This window comes from Chrysemys picta, chromosome 9, assembly GCF_011386835.1.
Source record: "Chrysemys picta bellii isolate R12L10 chromosome 9, ASM1138683v2, whole genome shotgun sequence".
Taxonomy (NCBI): domain Eukaryota; kingdom Metazoa; phylum Chordata; order Testudines; family Emydidae; genus Chrysemys; species Chrysemys picta.
The window spans coordinates 65,577,356-65,597,991 of NC_088799.1; the positions used below are offsets into that span (position 1 = coordinate 65,577,356).

General features: G+C 49.4%; 1 protein-coding gene across 7 annotated transcripts; it reads left to right on the forward strand.

The window, feature by feature from the left end:
* The first annotated feature begins 10,039 nt into the window (after window positions 1–10,039).
* RAB9B (RAB9B, member RAS oncogene family) lies at window positions 10,040–20,248 on the forward strand. 7 transcript variants are annotated; one of them, XM_065556446.1, is made up of 5 exons: window positions 10,040–10,198; window positions 12,108–12,213; window positions 13,304–13,373; window positions 14,075–14,170; window positions 15,430–20,248. In XM_065556446.1, the coding sequence occupies exon 5, from the start codon at window positions 15,466–15,468 to the stop codon at window positions 16,069–16,071; it is 606 nt and encodes a 201-aa protein (XP_065412518.1). In that variant the 5' UTR covers window positions 10,040–10,198; window positions 12,108–12,213; window positions 13,304–13,373; window positions 14,075–14,170; window positions 15,430–15,465; the 3' UTR covers window positions 16,072–20,248. The 7 variants fall into 7 exon arrangements, with proteins under 7 accessions (XP_065412518.1, XP_023965993.1, XP_065412520.1 ...); XM_024110225.3 differs by lacking the exon at window positions 14,075–14,170; XM_065556448.1 differs by lacking the exon at window positions 12,108–12,213 and having other exon boundaries at window positions 10,044–10,198.
* The last annotated feature ends 388 nt before the right edge of the window (window positions 20,249–20,636 follow it).

A 20,636-nucleotide genomic window follows, 5' to 3' on the forward strand; every position in this document is an offset into this window, starting at 1 on the left:
GCCCCTACCCCACCCACGTCCTCTCACTGACTTGGCCCCCTCCTTCCACTCTCTCCTGGGCTCTGGAAACACCCACCTACTCTGGGCATGGCTACACTTGCAGATGTAGAGCGCCAGGAGTTAAACCAGCCCTTGGAGACCGCAGCAGGGAAAGCGCTGCCATGTGTTCACACTGTCAGCTGCAAGCGCAGTGGCGTGGCCACATTTGTGGCGCTTGCAGCGGCATTGGCAGCAATGCATTATGGGCAGCTATCCCACAGAGCACTTCTTCCCATTCTGGCGCTATGGCTTGTGGGAAGGGGGAGGGGAGCTGTGGTGCATCTTGGGTCCTGTCCCAATGCCCTGTGATGCATCGTTTCGCATCCCAGCAATCCCTCTGCTTCCATCCACATTTGGCACCATCTTTCAATGTTTTTTGTACTGTGCGCTCTGTCTTCCCTTTCGGTCTGTGGGAATGGATCCTGAACTTGTGAGGAATATGCTGATGGATCTCGCCAGCATGTCACAAATTGCAGTTGAGTTACTCCTTAAGCTACAAAGTGACAGTGAAGAGTCCGACGATGATGTCGACTCGCATAACACATATGACATGAGATAGCTTGTGGCATTCACAGACATGTTTACCACAGTGGAATGCCACTTTGGGGCTTGGAAAACAAGCACTGAGAGGTTGGATCACATCGTCATGCAAGTCTGGGATGACAAGCAGTGGCTGCAGAACTGTTGGATGAGGAAAGCCACTTTCATGGGACTGTGTGCTGAGCTGTACCCTGCAGCACAAGGACACAAGATTGAGAGATTGAACTGGAGAAGCGCGTGGCTATTGCAGTCTGGAAGCTGGCAACTCCAGACAGCTACCAATCGGTCGCTAACCAGTTTGGAGTGGGAAAGTCAACCATTGGAATTGTGTTGATGCAAGTTTGCAGGGCCATTAATCACATCCTGTTCAGAAGAACTGTGACTCTGGGCACAAATGGGAGAGGCGATAGATGGCACACATATTCCAATTCTGGCACCAGACCACCTAGCCTCTGAGTACATAAATTGGAAGGGGTATTTCTTGATGGTTCTCCAGATGCTTGTGGATAGCGTGGGCGTTTCATGGACATTAACGCAGGCTTGTCCAGAAAAGTGCATGACAAATGCATCTTTCAGAACACAGGCCTGTTCAGGAAGCTGCAAGCCGGGACTTTCTTCCCAGACCAGAAGATCACTATAGGGAAAGTCCATTGTGATCCTTGGAGACCCTGCTTACCCTTTAATGCCATGGCTCATGAAATCCTACACAGGGAGCCTTGACAGCAGCAAGAGCTGTTCAACAACAGGCTGAGTCGGTGCAGAATGACTGTGTAGTGTGCTTTTGGCCATTTAAAGGGCCGCTGTCGCTGTCTGTATGGGAAGCTGGACCTGGCCGATGACAATATTCCTATGCTTATAGCTGTGTGCTGTACCATCCATAACATTTGTGACGGGAAGGGTGAAAACTTAACTCAGGCATGGACCACGGAGGTTCAACACCTGGAGGCTGAATTTGAACAGCCAGAGAGCAGGGCTATTAGACGGGCCCAGCGCAGGGCTGTAAGGATTGGGGATGCCTTGAGGGAGCAATTCGATGCTGAAAGCCACCAGTAATGTTTGGTGCCCTGCACGGGAGTGAAGTGCAGTGGTTCCAATGCTAGTAGGCATCTGTGTTTGCTATGTATGATGCACTGACTTACAGTGCCTGTTGCGTTCCTGGGCTACGGTATCTTTTACTTAATGCAATAAAGAATGTTTTCAAAGCCAAAAAATTCATTTATTGAAAAGAAACACAACTGCTGGGGAAACAGAAAGGGCATGACACATCTGTGCTGTGTGGGAGGAGGGAAGGGGGTGGGGTGGGGAACGGAACAATTACAGATTTGTGTATGTCTTGTTATCATACTCAACCTTCCTTTCTGGAGTGCCATGCAATGAGTGCTGTACTTCAGGCTGGCTAAAATGCATAGTGATGGCGGTTGAGTGCAGTGTGTAAGGGTCATAGTTTGCAGGGCTGGTTGGTAAAGCTATAGGTATTGGAGGCAGCTGGTGGCGATAAGAAACCGGATGTTGGGGGAAGTGGGTTGGCGGTGATATGGGGGCAGAAGGGAAAGAGTTTTGGGACAAGGGCTGCAGGGGCGGGTGGGCGTGGATCTGCTCTGTCTGCAGTGCTATGATTGCCCGCATCGAGTCCGCTTAGCGCTCCATAATGCTTAGGATCTCAATGTTGCATCTGTAAAGCCAAAATGCAACACTTAACAGAGGCAACATTGTTCACACTAGACAGGGCAATGATTCAGCCGAACTTAAAGACAAGTATAGTGTACACAATAGCAGAAAGTGCCCATCCTAAAGCAAGCGCACATAACCCGCAGGAGCTCCGAAATGGTGAGTAAGCACAGGGGCAAGGGGACTGATTGTTTCAGGGCCGTACTGTCCTCTGGGGTCCTGTGCCTTGGAGCGAGCCAACAATTGCAGGGGGCCCCTATACTGAACACTGTCCCCACATTTTCCACAGGATGAGTTCATCCTGGAAGATATCTTGCTGCTGAAGGTGACCTGGGACGCAAGGGAGGGGCTTCTATTACAATGCGGCTTCTGCCCTGGCCCTTATGCCTCTTGCCTGTGTGCAGCAATGGTCTCCCTGCCCCTCATGGCACAGTGGTGCGGACATGCGAGCCTTACTGGGACAAGGAGCACAGTAGCTCTGCCAAGCAACCTGCGCAAGCGGATTGCCCAGCTTCTGCATGAGACCTTCGATGAGATCACTGAGGCTGATTATCGCAATGTGAGAGAGCACATCAACGCCCTATTCCGCATCTAGGCATGCACGCAGCCCTAACCCTTCTTTCTGCAACCTCCTCGCCCCAAGAGCCCGCACTAAGCAACTACCTTCCCAAAATAAAAGCCACTTACTGGGCACCTCCTCTGCTGTTTGTTCTTCCCCCAGCACCATCCACTGCAACTGGCTACCTTCCTCCTGGCTTGAAAACAGCTCCTGGCTGCATGCATCTAGGGATGCTGGGCCGTCCTCTGGCTCTGGGCCCCCCTCCTCCTCAGCACCCTCACTCCCGCTTTCCTCCTCCTGCCTTGTTGAACTCTGGGCTGTTATAGCCTCTGAAGTATCCACGATGCTCTTCGGAGTGGAGGTGGGGTCGCTCCCAAGTATCGCGTCCAGCTCTTTGTAGAAACGGCAGGTTGTGGGCGCAGCACCGGAGCGGCGGTTTGCCTCCCACACTTCGTGGCAGGCATTCTGCAGCTCCTTCACTTTAACCCTGCACTGCATTGTGTCCCGGTCATGGCCCCTTTCTATCATGGCCCTTGATATCTGCCCATAGGTATCGTAATTCCTATGGCTGGTGTGCAGCTGGGACTGGACAGCTTCCTCCCTCCAAACACTGATGAGGTCCAGCACCTCACCATTGCTCCATACTGGGGATTGTCTGGCGCATGGAGACATGGTCAGCTGGAAAGATGCGCTGAGAGCACTCCACGCCTTGCTGAGCAAACAGGAAGGAGATTCCCAGAGAATTTAAAGGGTGGGTGTGACGATTAGTCACCTGAGGACAGGGCAGTGGAGTTCAATGTGATGACCAGAGTGGCTAGAACAGGCATTGTGGGACACTTCTGGAGGCCAATCAGAGTGCATTAATAGACCAGGGCGTCCACACTGGCACCACGGCGCTCCAGCCAGGGCACAGGCAAGCTTTATGCTTCTCATGGAGGTGGATTATCAGGGGCACTCCAGCCGCAGAGTCCGGGCACTCTACATGCCTTGCCAGTGTGGACACCTCAGGAGTTAGGGTGCCCGAGGCTGATTTAATGCGCTCTAACTTGCAAGTGTAGCCAAGGCCTCTCTCTATTCGTAGCAGCAGTTGGTATCTGGATCTGGAGTCAGTATCATCTGGATCCTACCAGCTGCTATTTACCCAATGGCTCCAAAACAAGTGGATTATCACATCCACCTTTGGGATGCTGTATTGTCCTTCACTGGGAGAAAACAATAACACTCAGGGAAATGTGAACTTCACTGAGCTGTAGGGTGTTACCATCACTGAAATGCTAATGTTGCCATCTTGTTTATGGCCATGGCTGCCACCCCGTTGAGGAGGCAAAAGAGTCACATGATCTTTTCCTTGTTCACATTATTAGGATTTGCTCTAGACTTCTAAAAAATAAGGTGAAATCTGGGGCCAGATCCTTAGCTGGTGTAAATCAGTGTCACTCCACTGCTGTCCACGGAGCTATGCCAATTGACCACAGCGGAGGCTCAGCTCTTTGATGTTTCCAGTGCTGTCAGCTAAACGTCTTGGACTCCCTTGATTTAGCTTTGGGATATTCTGAGTGTTATCACAGTCCAGTTCCAACCACCTTGCTGAAGCATAGGAAGGGCTTTTCGAATGTTATTTTATTATTTGTATTACAGTATCACCTAGAGTTGCCACCTGAGGCCAGGGTCCCATTGTGCTGGGCCCAGTGCACAAAGTACAATAAGAGAGAGCTCCTGTCTCGAAGTGCTTACAAGTGAAAGAGACAAGACAGACAAAGGGAGTATAAGGATTCCCATTTTATAGCTGGGAACTGAGGCACAGAGAGATCAGGTGACATGCCCAAGGATCCCACAGGAAGTCTGTGGCAGAACCAAGAATCAAACCCAGATCTCCTGAGTCCAGTGCCCTAACCCAGCTTTAGATGAGATTTTCCTGCATTTAAAATAATAAGAAAAATTATTCTTTGTATTTGTACCCCTCCTTCTAACTGAGGAGATCAAAGCACCTTACAGGGGCCAGATCCAGCACCTTTTGAAGTTAGTGGAAAGACGCTCATTGACAGCAAATGGGCTTTGGATTGAACCATGAATCTCATGAAACTCCTGAGATGCAAATAGGCATGATTATCCCCATTTTACAGATGGGAAACTGAGACACAGAGAGGTGAAGGGCCTAATGCACCTGAAGTTCCCACCGACCGCTCCAATTTTGCCCTGAACATAGTTCAGTACAAATCAGGACCTCAAGTGACTTGCTTAGGGCCACACAGTGAATCTCTGGCTAACTGGGCATGAAGCCAGATTTCCTGCCTCCCAATCCTGGGCCTCATGTCACAAAACTATCGATTCAACCCCCAGTCTGTTACTCTTTTAAATATGGAGAGTGAAACCCCTTGTTTCTTACCATGCTGTTTGCTATGAAGATAAAAGGGAAGGAGAGGCCAAGCAGCAGATCAACCAAAGCCCTTCAGAACCCCCAGTTTTGGGGCAATAACCCCTGCTAGTTTTGCCAAAATGTCTCCATGATTTCTACTGTATGTGCCCAGACTGTGAAAGAGGGCTGTGAAGCAGCTAGTACATGCTGCTGTCCTTTGGGTCGGCATCCAGATGGGGGATGGCAGATGTTTCCCTCCTCCCTGGGAATTAAGGGAGGAGATCCTTCAGCACAATCAGGGTACATCTACACTACAGGGGGGAGTTGATTTAAGATACGCAAATTCAGCTACGTGAATAGCGTAGCTGAATTCGACGTATCGCAGCCGACTTACCCCGTTATGAGGACGGCGGCAAAATCGACTTCTGCGGCTTTCTGTCGGCGGCGCTTACTCCCACCTCCGCTGGTGGAGTAAGAGCGCCGATTCGGGGATCGATTGGGACGCGATAAATCGATCCCCGAGAGGTCGATTTCTACCCGCCGATTCAGGCGGGTAGTATAGACCTAGCCTCAGAGATCATGGCAAATTACAGACAAGCTGGTCTGATCCCAGCTGGCAGGCAATAGCAGAGAGAACAACCTCCCTTCTGCCCATAAAGATGATTCCCTCACAAGCCAGAACAATAAGGCCCTGCACACGCTACAACAATGTAACAGTGTTACAGAAAGTTATGCATTTTAACAGTGGCTAATGTGGTTTGCATCAGCACTACAGCTCTGGGTCCATTAACCCCAGCTGAGCCAGAGGACTGTTACAATGGTACTCCTGAATGACCTATTATAACAGGCCTGTGTGGATGGGACCAAACTGTGTAATGACTATGTCACCCAATTCAGTCACAGCCCTTATCAGATCTATACATGTGTATTAGTTCCTGAAGGAGCAGCATGAGTATTCTAATATGGTTGTGAAAAAAGGCTAGTTTAATACAATTATGAGTCTTCCATCACGTAGGTTAAACTGCATTCTTTAACAATTGTCAAGGGAATTTAGTGCTGCTGAAATATGTCAGATTGACCAGGAGACTTGAACCCCTGTTGAGCCTCAGAATATCAAGCTGATAATGCAGGCTCCTTTCATACTATCTCTCTGCTGCTAGAGGGGAGTTCAATCTCTGTTCTCTTTGGTCCCTGTGTTGAGATTACCCACAAAGGTGCCAAAATGCTAATTAGTGTCAAGTGTGGTGCCAGGTGGACCCCATGCACTGAGTCTAGGCTGGCTGACTGACTAGGAACATAAAGCTGTGTCACACAGTTACTGTTCTTTGGGGAGACCCACTTAATTCAATTAAAACAATCTTTATTAGCAGCATGATATGCTCTATGAGCATTACCAAAGGGCTAAAGCCTAATCCAGGGGTCAGCAACCTTTCAGAAGTGGTGTGCTGAGTCTTCATTTATTCACTCTAATTTAAGGTTTTGTGTGCCAGTAATACATTTTAATGTTTTTAGAAGGTCTTTTTCTATAAGTCTATAATATGTAACTAAACCAGGGATCGACAACCTTTGGCCCGTGGCCTGCCAGGGTAAGCACCCCGGCGGGCCAGGCCGGTTTGTTTACCTGCCGCGTCCGTGGTTCGCCGCTGCAGGCCAATGGGGGATGCGGGAAGCGGCAGTCAGCACATCCCTCGGCCCGCGCTGCTTCCCGCAGCCCCCACTGGCCTGGAGCGGCGAACCACGGCCACTGGGAGCCACGATTGGCCGAACTTGCGGACATGGCAGGTAAACAAACTGAACTAAACTATTGTTGTATGTAAAGTAAATAAGGTTTTTAAAATGTTTAAGAAGCTTCATTTAAAATTAAATTAAAATGCAGAGCCCCCCAGACTGGTGGCCAGGACCCAGGCAGTGTGAGTGCCACTGAAAATCAGCTTGTGAGCCGCCTTCGGCACACGTGCCATAGGTTGCCTACCTCTGGCCTAATCCAAAGCTGACTGAAGTCCATGGGAGCCCTTTTCATTGACTCCAAGGGGAGGAAGCTTGGAATCAGGGGCTAAAAGAGAGAACACTGTCAGCAGCTGATCTCACAGATCAGGCAGCATAGGTTAGGACTTCATGGTAGTGAATGGGCTTTCATCCCCTGAGTCTGTTTCGTGTCTGAGTCTATTTTTGATTTGATAGCAGGTTGCTGCATGTCTCCATGCTGTTTCTGCCATCACTTTCCTTTTCCCTTTGTCTTTTGCCATTTCTGATCATTTGATGAAGAGTCTTTCTCATGCTCCTTTTTGCTTAGCATGTAGCAAACATCTCTCGCTTTGCTTGGCTGCACAATGTTCCTCCCTGGGTTGCTGCTGCACTTTGTCTTCTCTGTTACTATTTCCATTTTGTGGTCACTGAGTTTATATTTGGCAGGACCCTGCTTTTATTTTGCATATTTTTGCTGGGGGTGGGGCAGTCTGCTAGTACAAAGCATTATGTTGAGGGTACTGAACTGCTCTACCCTAGTGAGTAGTATAGTATATATTGTTTTTATGGGGTTTGACCCAGTATCTTGTTTATTACTATTATTTTGTATTATTTATATTGTTGTAGCACCTACAAACCCATCATGGATCAGGATGCTATTGTGCTAGCTGCTGTACAAACACAGAGTTTGTTAGTGTATGAATGTGGCTCTTCCCTCCTTTGGTCCAGAAGTTAGTACAGTCGAAGCCTGGAAGGGGTGCTAGGTAGGAATGGAGTATGTTTTGATCAGGTTGCTGGTTGGCCTCCTGAAAGTTGAGCACCCACAGCTCCCATAGATTGCAACAACAGTTGTGGGTGCTCAGCACCTCTGAAAATCACGTTAGCAGTGGAGGTAGTATATACTGCTGTGATGGCACCAGAAGATGAGTGCTCTTCTAGGCATTTTGATTAGCCATGGGAATCTGCAGCTAATACTTAAGTGCAGAACTGTGGGTGGAGGGGTTTAGTGAGCCTGCACACTATTGGAACATAAGAACAGCCATACTGGATCAGACCAATGGTCCATCTAGCCCAGTATCCTGTCTTCTGACAGTGGCCGGTGCCAGAAGCTTCAGAGGGAATGAACAGAACAGGAGAATTTATCAAGTGAGTCATTCTCTGTCGTCCAGTCCCATCTGGTGGCAGTCAGAGGTTTAGGGACACCAGAGCATGGGGTTGCATCCCTGATCATCTTGAGTGATAGCCACTGATGTCCTTATCCTCAATGAATTTATCTAATTTTTTTTTTAATCCAGGTATAGTTTTGGCCTTCACAACATCCCCTGGCAACGAGTTCCACAGGCTGACTGTGCGTTGTGTGAAGAAATACGTCCTTTTGTTTGTTTTAAACAGATTGCCTTTTAATTTCATTGTGTGACTGCTGGTTCTTGAGCTATGTGAACGAGTAAACAACACTTCCTTATTCACTTTCTCCACAGCAGTCATGATTTTATAGACCTCCATCATATCTCCCCCCCGCCCCCAGATGCCTCTTTTCTAAGATGAACAGTCCCAGTCTTTTTAATCTCTCCTCATACGGAAGCCATTCCATCCCCCTAATCATTTTTGTTGCTCTTCTCTGTACTTTTTCCAATTCTAATATATCTTTTGATATATTAGATATTTTGATCTGGGGTGGCCAGAACTGGATGCAGTATTCAATGTGTGGGCATGCCATGGATTTATATAATGGCACTATGATATTTACTGTCTTACTATCTATCCCTTTCCTCATGGTTCCTACCATTTTGTTAGCTTTTTTGACTGATGCTGCACATTGAGCAGATATTTTCAGAGAACTATCCATGAGGACTCCAAGATCTCTTTCTTGAGTGGTAACAGCTAATTTAGATCCCATCATTTTGTATGTATAGTTGGGATTATGTTTTCCAATCTTCATTACTTTGCATTTATCAACATTAAATTTCATCTGCCATTTTGTTGCCCAGTCACCCAGTTTTGTGAGATCCCTTTGTAGCTCTCCGTAGTCAGCTTTGGACATAACTATGTTGAGCAATTTTGCAACATCTGCAAACTTTGCCACCTCACTGTTTATCCCTTTTTCCAGATCATTTATGAATATGTTGAACCTCATTGGTCCCAATACCAATCCTTGGGGGACCCTGCTATTTACATTTTTATGCTGTGAAAACAGACCATTTATTCTGACCCTTTATTTCCTGTCTTTTAACCAGTTACTGATCCATGAGGGGACCTTCCCTCTTATCCCATTACACCTTACTTTGCTTAAGTGCCTTTGCTGAGGGACCTTGTCAAAGGCTTTCTGAAAGTCCAAATACATGATTTCCACTGGATCCCCTTGGCCACATGGTTGTTGAGCCCCTCAAAGAATTCTACTAGATTGGTGAGGCATGATTTCCCTTTACAAAAGCAATGTTGTCTCTTCCCCAACATATCGTGTTCACCTATGTGTCTGACAATTCTGTTACTATAGTTTCAACCAATTTGCCTGGTACTCAAGTTAAGTTTACCAGTCTGTAATTGCCAGGATCACCTCTCGAGCCTTTTTAAAAAATCCACCGTCCTGACCTTTTTGGCACAGTGGGCATTTGTCCCGTTTGCTCTTGCCAATTTCATCAGTTGGCAACAGCAAAAAGGACCAAAGCTTACTTTTGCCAAAAAATTGGGGTGCAGATGAGTGTGTGATGGGCTGAATGGCGATGCCAGCCCCGTGCGGGGGGGGAGGGCTCAAGCGAGCAGCGACCCCAACCCCAGTCTTGGGCACAGCGATGGGGGAGGGGGGCTCGGGCTAGCCCCACGCGGTGCCCCGTGTGCCCTTTGGACGAGGGGGGAGGAGAGGGAGAGGAAAAGCAGGGGTGAGGGGCGGGGTCAAAGGGGACAGGTAGCTCCTAACCCCGCCCCCCAGGCCCCACGGGTGGTGGTGCGCGCGGCGCGTGCCCGGGAGGGGGCAAACTCGCCTGTAGCCGGCCGGCGGGCGCATGCGTGGTGGTGGGCAGGGCGGGGTACACACCGGGCTGGCCGGCGGCTGCCCTCGCCCTTCCCCGGCTCAGGTAGGAGGCGGCGGGGACGGGCGCGGCGGCGGTTCTGCGGTAAGGGGCGCGCGGGCCGGGTCGGTGCTGCTGCCGCCGCCTTCGCGCGGCCCGGGGATGGGTCCTGGGGTCACCGACCGCCCTCACCAACCCCCCGCTGATCCCCTCCCAGCACCCACCACCTGCGCCTGGCTCTGCCCCCCGGGGTCCCCAGCGCCCCTCACCCCCCCTGCCTCTCAGCCCGCCGTCCCCTCCTGGCGCCCATCCCGGGGTCCCCAGCGCCCCCCACTGACCTGCCTTGCCGGGACCCCTACAGCCCCTCCACTGCACCCATCCCTAGCCCCCCCCCCCAACCCACCTCCCAAGCGCCCCCCTTCACCTGGCACAGCACCCCAGGCCCCCTGTCAGTGCCCCTGGGACCCCTGCCATGGTCCTCCCACCCAGCCCAGCAACCCGGTGGGTCCTAAAAACACAGCCCCTTTCCCCTTCCTGGGCCCAGCAGCCTGGGGGCCCCCTAGTGACCTACCTCCGCAGCCCTCTAGGGCCTAGCACTCCCCAAGCCCCTTGCCCTGCTTTCCACCAACCCAGCACCTCTGGGGCACCCACCAAGCCACCTCCTCAGAACCTTCTGCCCCCAGCCCAGCACCCTTGGGGCCCCCCCACCTTCCCCAGCAAGGCCCAACTGATCTAGTACCTCTGCCCCCTCCCCTAATGCCTAGACCCACCTGGCCCAGCACCCCTTGCACCTCCCCCACTCTGCTCCTCCGTGCCCTCCTGTGGCCTGCCCTCTCTAGTGCACACCCTGCCTCCTATGACCCAGCTTCCCAGCACCATTGGGTCTCCTACCTGGCATAGCAGCCCTCAGCCTCTTCCTCTCCCCCCCTCCCAGAGGGCTCAGCACCCTCTCCTCCGCCCAATATAGCACCTCCCGGACTGCTCCCAGCACCCCCCACTCAGCACAGTACCCGTGGATGTCCTTCACCTTGCCTCCTTTCTGCCCCACACCTGGGCCTCATTACCCTCCACCCCGTCCTCCTGGGGTCCAGCACCCCTTAGGCATCTCCCCACACTGCCCCCACCCCAGGGGCTCATTACCTTCTGGGCACCCCCCTCACTGCCCTGCCTGGCACCCCCTGAGGATCCTGTGCTTTGCCCCCCTGCTCCCCGCTTAGTCCTGGGACCTGTGGACATCAATCCCCCTGTCCTCAGGCAGGTTCTGGCACTGTCCTTGTTGCCTGGGCAGGCGGAGAATGTCCCCCATTCATAGGCCCATGAGGCCCAGTACTGCTGCAATGCTATTGCCCTGTGTGTTGAGGCGGTCGTGGTGATGTTACAGGGAGCCGGGGAGAATTGAGTCTCCCATGTTGGAGCATAACCCAGGTGCTGGGGTCTGAGCATTAATTCCCATCTCCCTCTTACTGTGATAGAAAGCTGGACACATTCATTACAAAGCCTTTTTTGCTTTCTTCTGAAGCTACTAATGGATCTAGGAAGAGACTTACTAAATTAGATGTAGCCTAAACACAGACCTTCAGCTGTACCGTACCTGTGTCTTAGTTATAGACAAGTGCTAGTGACCTGCATTAAGGAAACTTACTCTCTTCTTTCAGAGCATCATCCATCGTACATTCAGGCACATATGATATTAAGAGTCCATTGATAGTTTATAAAGGGTTAAATTATTAATATTGGTTAGAAGCATGTTACAGACATGAGTTGTATGTATTATAGATGGTTATAAGCATATCAGTAGATGTCATAGCTGTAAGTCATGTTTATAAGCAACCTATTTACCTGTTGGACTCTATAGCGATCTATACCAATTGATCAACTATTTATTAAAACACCGACCCATCAGTCACTAGCTAATCCTCTGTAAGTCATTTATAGATAGGATATTAATATAATGTCTGACTGCTCCTTCCACCAGAGGTGTTTGCAGCAACATATGCAGAACTGGGTAAAGTGCTCTTGAAGTCAAGCTGCTTTTGACAAGGGATTTAGAGAGGAGGATCAGAGGGTTTCAGCTGTCAGTGGTGAGTGGGAAGCTTTCCTTGGTCATCTGGCATAGGGGAGTTGTGCTGTGTTTTTGGGTTTGGTTTTTTTGCAGAATTTAAGCTTTCATTAAAAAAAATCTGGGCTCTTTAGAGATACTTCTAGAAGGTTACCTTTGCAACCAATGTAACCCATGCAGTGCTGTTGTCCTGACTAGGCAGACAGGCTGCTCAGTACTCTTACTTAGGTCTTTGCTGAGTAGCAGTGAAGCAAAATGAGCAAGACATTGGTCAGTTTCACTTTGCCTGCAGCAGAGAAACTGGGGTCAATTCAGTTTCATTCAGTTGGTATGTAGAAGAGCTCTGTACGGCAGAGTAACTTCTCTTGGGGCAGAAAGTCAAAACCAACCAACCAAATAAACAAAAAAACAATGTAAAACAGAGGCTGCTGGAGTGTAGAGAGAAGTGGAGGCCTTCCCTTCCTAAATGATAAGTCAGGAGCTTCTGGGATTGGGATGGAACAAGCTATTTCTCCCTCTAAGTACCCAGAAGGGGGTGGGAGTGCTGGTTTTAAATTAATCTGCCATTTACTTGCCAAAGGCTGATATGAACAATGAGGTCCCCAAGCAGAGTCCAGGGACTCTTGGTAGGAATTCTAGGAGCTGAGGTTGGCAGGGAGCTCAACTTTTAGCAGAGCATTCCCCTGGTCCTCTCAGTGAAGGGCCCTCAGTTTTCATATCTGCCTCATGCTAACAGGCTTAGTCCTTTGGCTAGTAGGTTTTGGGTACATTTTCAAGCCCTTGATCGTATTTTGGAGTGTGTGGATTGGTTGTCCAGCCAAATCCTTATTTATTGACTTCCCAGAGCATCAGCTCTATCTGTCCTGAGGGAAGTGTCTTTGGGACAGGGTTACAAACACTGCAGAACTTGTTGCTCATTTGCCTTTGCCCTTCTGCCAGCTCTCCTTAGCTTTACCCTTTTCCAGTATGATGGCGAAGAAACTAGTGTCCAGGTCAGAAATGAAGAAAATTCTGTTATTGTCCTTTGCTCTGATTAAGAATGACAAATGAATGCAGATGCAGCGGACTGAGCGTAGCTGTGGATAACTCATTAACTGTTCTTTGTTTTTTAGTGAATGTAACAATCGCGAAAGGTGACAGCTTGACAATCCTGGAGACTGAAGTCATTTATCACTAGAACAGGTACATTAGACAGCAGCAGCAATATAGACCTCCCTCACTCCTCTGTTGTGTCTCAACGCTGATTTGTAGAATGTCTCTAGGGGAGAGAGGGCAGTTCAGTCCTTGGCCTTTCTGCAGAAGATGCAAACATGTGAACCTGTTGTGCTGGTAGTTCTTGCACATGGTCACCTGTTCATTAGGAACTAGGCTGAGCCTCGCAAGGTCGCTTTTCACAAGGCCACAGCATATCATATTGACGTGGAACTCTTTAATAGGCAGATTATCATGTGATTCGAATAGAATTGTTTCAGTGTGTTAGGTGTTGCAAAAGCATAAAGAAAATCCCTTCTCTGAAGAGCCTACTCTTAAAATTGATCACTTTTTTATGCTATATCAAGAGTTCTGTATAACTGTTTTAAAAACAGCCTTAAAAAGAGGAAGTATAGTAAAAACACTACTCACACTCAGTTGGAGAAGTACCAAGCTCCGCATGTGAGTCTCCTTTGCAGGAAAAAAAGCTTTGCAAACAGAAAATAGCACAAAAACAGGAGCTCTGTGATTGAGAAATGCCTTCAAAGCCCTATAGGGAACTCTCCAGAAAGAAAACACACAATCTTACAGCTTAATGTGAGTCAGTTAGCTTATCTAAAGCACTCCAGGGAAACTAAAAACCACTCCTCTTATACTAACATCATCTCTTTTTGACCTTAACCACCAAACAGTTTAGCAAGTCAGAGACATGAAATCCAGCCTACCTGAAACTTCTGAGCTAAAGGTTGAATCATGGAAATAGAGTACTTCGTGACAAAGATGAGGAGGTGACAGAGGCTTACTTTATTCAGTTTTTTTCCTGCCAAACCCTAAAAGTTGGAGCATCACACTTCAATTTTTCTGAAATTCCCTAAATTAAGGGGACCCAGAGCAAGATCACAATACATTGTGAAATCTTATAATAAATGCCAAGTATCTCTTAAAATTTTTGGGAAAACAGTGTCTGAATCGCAGTTCCATAGTGTCAGGGAGAAAGGTAAATGAAAAATTCTCATCCATTTGTGGTGTGGGTACTGTGTGAATCAACTTGTGAGTAAATCCCCTTTACCACTTTCTCCCCGTACCACCTGCCTTTGATTTTGAAATGCCTTAGCTCCATTGACTGCAAAAGTTGGAGGTGGTTGGATCTTCTTCATGGAGCTGTGCTGCACTCCTGTAAAATCAGTAGTCTGTCCTTTCCTCTTGGGGTGTATTTCTCACACTACCCAAATGCAAGGCACAATGTGTGACAAAGACCTACAGTGAGGGCACAGAACTTAAAATGCTGTGTGATTCCTTCTTTTAGGGTATGTCTATACTTACTTCCTGGTCCGGATGTAAGCGATCGATCTTCTGGGATCGATTTATCGCGTCTTGTCTAGACATGGTAAATCGACCCCAGATCGATCCCGGAAGTGCTTGCCGTCGACGCCGGTACTCCAGCTCAGCGAGAGGAGTACGCGGCATCGACGGGGGAGCCTGCCTGCCGCGTCTGGACCCGCGGTAAGTTCGGACTAAGGTACTTCGAATTCAGATACGTTATTAACGTAGCTGAATTTGCGTACCTTAGTCCGAAGTGGGGGGTTAGTGTGGACCAGGCCTTAGTGTAAATAACTTTCTGTACCCTCCATTGCATGGGTTTTTATTTCTGAAATGAAACGGGACCATTCCTCAGGATGGAACAGTTCAGGTATGTCTTATGTCTTGAAATGCCTCAGCGATACAGCTGCATGGCTGTAGTGCTTCAGTATAGATGTTAACTACATTAACAGGAGGGGTTCTCACATTGATGTAGGTAATCCACCTCCCTGAGAGGTGGTAGCTACGTCGATGGAAGAATGTTTACCCTTGGGGTTAGGGACAGAAATTCTTTTCTTCTTCAGCTCCAGTGATTCTGGTTATAGGGACAAGTAGCTGTTCAGTCAATCATACACTTCTGTAACTCAGCTTATTACCTGAAATTTTTGTTCCTGTGCAGAGAAATTAATTGTTGGATCAACTATACTTTATTCAAGGAGCTGTTTGTTCTGTTTTTTTAAATCTGTAGGTTGTCTTACTCCTGCACTCCTTCTGTGTTGCTGCAATGACTGGAAAGTCCCTGCTCTTAAAGGTCATTCTCCTGGGGGACGGTGGAGTTGGGAAAAGTTCCCTCATGAACCGTTATGTCACCAACAAGTTTGACTCACAGGCTTTCCACACCATAGGGGTGGAGTTCTTAAACCGCGATTTGGAAGTGGATGGACGTTTTGTGACCCTCCAGATTTGGGACACAGCAGGGCAGGAGCGTTTCAAGAGCCTGCGAACTCCCTTTTACAGAGGAGCAGACTGCTGCCTCCTGACCTTTAGTGTAGATGACCGCCAGAGCTTCGAGAACCTGGGCAACTGGCAGAAGGAGTTTGTCTATTATGCAGATGTGAAGGACCCTGGCCACTTTCCATTTGTGGTCCTGGGCAACAAGATAGACAAACTTGAGAGGCAGGTGACCACAGAAGAGGCCCAAGCATGGTGTTTAGAAAATGGGAATTACCCTTACCTGGAAACCAGTGCCAAGGATGACACCAATGTGGCAGTGGCCTTTGAGGAAGCTGTGCGGCAGGTGCTGGCTGTGGAGGAGCAGCTGGAGCATTGCATGTTGGGGCACACCATTGACCTGCACAGCAGTTCCAAATCAGGATCTTCATGTTGTTAGGAGTCACCTAGGGATTGTACCCAGGACTGATTGTTTAAATAGAACAAGTGCAAATGGCTCTTGGGCATGCTGAGGTATGCAGACAGAAAGGACAATGGGTGGGGTCACTGGCTGTAGGAGTCGTAGCCTTTCTAGCTGTATAACAGTTGGAGTTTATGGGTGTGAAGAAGAGGATTTAGGGGAGAGAACTAATTAGGTGCATTTGGAGGTAGTTCTCCCCCCTCCCTTCCTTCTTTCTAACAGATCTAAGGACAGGGTTAATCTGAGAGGGTTGCAAATTATGGTCTGTGCCAAGATCTATCCACAAAATGAGACTTGCGGAGTGCTAGACATTCCCCAAATTATTTTATTAATGAACTGAAAAGTACTAAGCCCACTAACCTCTGCTGCACCTCATGACTGTACACTGCCAAAGTAAGGTTTGATCAGGTTGCTGCAAATAATAAAACCAAATGGGAAGAATCTGAATTTCAATCTGGAATTGGCATAAGGGTGCCAACTATAGGAATGACTGACATAGTTCTGTTGCTTAAGTTAATCCCTTGGCATCCTGACGTGCCCTAGTCTTTCTGACGCTCTCAAAAGAAACTTGCAGTGTGGTAGAATGATGCTGTGAGTGCATCACACTGGAAAGTAACAATGTTCCAATCATTTGAAGAACAGGGTATGAGGGAGTGGAGTATGTTTGAATGTTGCAGCCTTAATTCTAGACAGCTGCCTACCTTGGTCAGTTTTCTTCCCATATCTAACTTTGATCCATATGGATGTTACTTTCCTAGTGTGACTAGCCTCCTCCTAGTTTGTGTACGCCCTTGTTTTTTTCTGAGGCTCAACACTAGATGGAGCTGCTCACCTTTTGGGTGACACTGGGCAAATCCTACCTCACTTGTAGTCTCAATGTCTTGCCTGTGAGGAAGGCTTTAGAATGAACGTGGAGGACAGTCGACTCTGTGTGAATCTTTCACGGGTCTCGGTGCCATGTAATTACCAACAGTTCATGGCCCCAGTTACAGGCTCCTACACTGTTGATGGACTGAATAACAACTCCTAGAAGTGCAGATGACTGGGCCAGTAAAACCACCCTTTCGTAAGTGTGCTGGTGTAGCGGCCCTGGTTCTGGCTGTGCTTTGTTAGCCCAAGGGTCACTGTCTTAAGCCACTTCAACTCATCTCCTTTAATCTGGATGCTGCAGCTCTGAATCAATTAAATCTGCTCTCTGCAGGACCTAAGAGCAGCCAGGATATTGGGAGTTAATTGCTGGTGAGGAGCACAGACCTAACAGATGTCTCACTGCACTGTCCTGTTTTCTCCAAAAATAGGGTTACCATATTCAGACTTTTAAAAAAAGAGGATACTCCATGGGGCCCCGCTCCTTCCCTGCCCCTGGCCCCACCCCAACCCCACCCCTTCCCCACCCCCATTCCAACCTCTTCCCCAAAGTCCCTGCCCCAACTCTGCCCCCTCCTCTGAGCACCCCACATTCCCCCTCCTCCCTCCCGCTCTGATCTTGGTTGGGGGTTGCTAAGTGCTTCCCTGCTCCCCACTCGCCCTGCAGCCCCTGCACCCCGCCCCCCACTCCTGCAGCCTCTGTGCCCCTGCTCCACACTGTCCCTGCAGCCCCTGCACCCCCCCGCCCCTGCAGCCTGTGCGCCCCCCGCCTGCCCTGCCCCTGCGCCCCCCTGCAACCTCTATGCCCCTGCCTGCCCTGCTCCTCCTCACCCTGCAGCCTCTGCACCCCCACGCCTGCCCTGCCCCTACACCCCCTGCCCCTGCAGCCTCTATGCCCCTGCCTGCCCTACTCCTTCTCACCCTGCAGCCTCTGCACCCCCATGCCTGCCCTGCCCCTGCGCCCCCTGCCTGCCCTGCTCCTCCTCGCCCTGCAGCCCCTGCACCCCCCTGCCCCTGCATCCTGTGGGCCCCCGTCTGCCCTGCCCCTGCGTCCCCCTGCCCCTGCAGCCTCTATGCCCCTGCCTGCCCTGCTCCTCCTCGCCATGCAGCCTCTGCACCCCCACGTCTGCCCTGCTCCCCCGCTCCCCCGGCAGCCTCTGCCTGGCGGGGGCTTTGGATGCTCAGCGGCGACTGGGGCAGTGCGGGTCCCTGCAGCCCCGGCACACGCCGCACTCCCTGTCCCGCGCCGCAGCCTCCTTCCTGCCGCGCGGGGCTGCAGGAAGGGTCCCTCAGTGGCCGGGGAGTCCCCGCCCGTGAGGGAAGCCCGAGCCGCTGGCTGGGCCTGGCCTCCCCGTGGTCCTGTGGGCTCGGCTGGGGCGCGCGGTCCTCCCGGCCTCCGGGGGCAGCAGCGGCCCCCCCACCGCCTTCTGTGGCTGCGCCCCCCCTTCCCCCACCTGAGCTCGCTACAATGTAGCTGGGTGGCTGGGCTGCGCTGCGGACCCGGCGGGTCGTGCTGGGGCCGGGCAGACCCTGGCTTATGCTGCCTCCCTATTTCCCTGGACATGTCCGGCTTTTTGGCAGTTCCCCCCCGGACGGGGATTTGAGTACCAAAAAGCCGGCCATGTCCGGGGAAATCCGGACATATGGTAACCCTACCAAAAGGGTGAAGAGTTCAGTGAACTTTCTCTGCATTTACTGCAGTCTTACTGTTCTGGTTGATAGACTTGAGTGGTAGGGAAGCCATTTCAGCTAATTGAATCTTCCTTAGCCAGATGACTGGCTCCAGTCAGTGGGGAAGAGCTCTGGGCTGCCTCAAAATGGCTGAAAATCAAAATTTTGTAGAGAAAACATATTACAAATAAAGCCGGGGCTTTGCTAACCCAGGGCTCCGGCCTGTATGTGGCTACCAGTCTCAAGCTATCCATCTGTAGCATTGGGATCAGTGCTTGCTCGCTACTATGTATTCTGCAGTTTTATGCTCTGTTTGTCAAAGATTATGTTCTGATGACTCTGTCTGTAACTGTAGAGAGGCCTGTCTCGGGGAGAGCTCCCCTGCAGTCATCTCAGTGCTGAGGAGCGCATCCATCATGGGCCCGGTTGAGCCTTGATGGTAAGTCTCACAGCTCAAATACAGCAGCTTTGTTAACTTTGTCTGCTGGACAATGGAAGTTAGTCTCAGTTGCCTCCAGGCTCCTGCTCTGCAGAGGGAGTGTGTACTTTGCATTAACACAAGATAAGTCTGCCTTCTCTCTGCAGGGCAATAATGTGGAAGTGATGATAGCTGCAAAGGGTGGGGCCTAATTTTAGTGATGTTGAGCACCTGCAACTCCCATCGACCTAAATGGGGCATTGCTTGATGCTTTTGGAAAATCAGACCCATGGTGTTGACAGGGGTGCCCTGCATCTCCCTAGTTACACTTTGCTTATACTATTTTTATTTAGCAATCTTGGATCTCCACGGGCGCCCCCAGAGTTACTAAGGGCCTTGCCTTCATTATAATGGTACTTGATAATTCCAGTGGAAATTCTATGACCCAAACTCTGTCTCCTATAGTCCTGGTTAAAGACTTAGTGTAGACAAATTTGGGAACCATGTTTAAAAGTTATTCTAATTGAGCCAGTTTCTAAGATGATTCAGTGTGGATGGGCTAAAAGGTGTTAGAATGTTTATAAATCATAGTGATGGAGCCTAAATGTATTTAGTCCAGCTAGGCCAGATGTTAAGTGAAGCCCCCTTTTTTTTGACCATGCTACTTTTCCAGCTTAGTTATCGCATGATCTGTCTGAGCATCGACCCTTTCTAGGAAAGAGTACAATTACTGTGAACAAGCTGTGATGTGTGAGGGAGAATGCGCAGCAGTGTATCTTCCTGTACTTTGGGTGCTTGTTGACGCTTATGGCTGAAGCTTGAAAACCTTCACCGTATGTGAACTGTGCATATAGGTTTACTAGCTGTCTGTATAACCCTGGAGTGTGTTAGTGTCTTTTGTTTGTTTTTAACAAACGATATGGTTAATTTTTTTAAAAGCTGTATGTATGTAAACTCCATTTTTAAAAACAAGTACGGTATTTTGTGTATTCATTTAATTTATTTTCAACCAATGCGCGCACAATTCCTGGGAGAGCCAGGATCGTGAATTCTTCATTAAAGGTCTATTGCCAACTGCTTGTCTTGGATGGCCCCTCCTTGACACACTCTGCTGCGATTGCTGCTGGTAAAGAAACTGGGGTTGTAAAACTGATAGTTTACCTTGATTTTAACCAATAAAAGATGGATGTATAAAGTGAATTCAGAGCACAGCTGCTGTTTCGTCTCTAGACCACTATCCTCAGTTGGTGTAAATTGGCATAGTTCTCGTGAAGTCAATGGAGCTGCTAATTGACACCACCTGAAAGTCTGGTCTGAGATGTGGCAGGGAAATGTAACCAAGGCATCCAAGTGCCCTGTGTGCAATGGGGTTGGTTATTTCTGAATATTTATAATAAGAATCATTGTCTAAGAAAAGCAACTAGGGGAAGTGCAGGGACTCTGATCATGCCCTGCAAACTTGGTCAGATCGAGGCTTGATTGGACATCTTGCCCCATTCTCTTCTTGTGTACCTATATAGCACCCAGGCACAATCTGTCCCTAACATGATCAATGAGCATTGACACTACCAGTCTGTTTAAAACATTC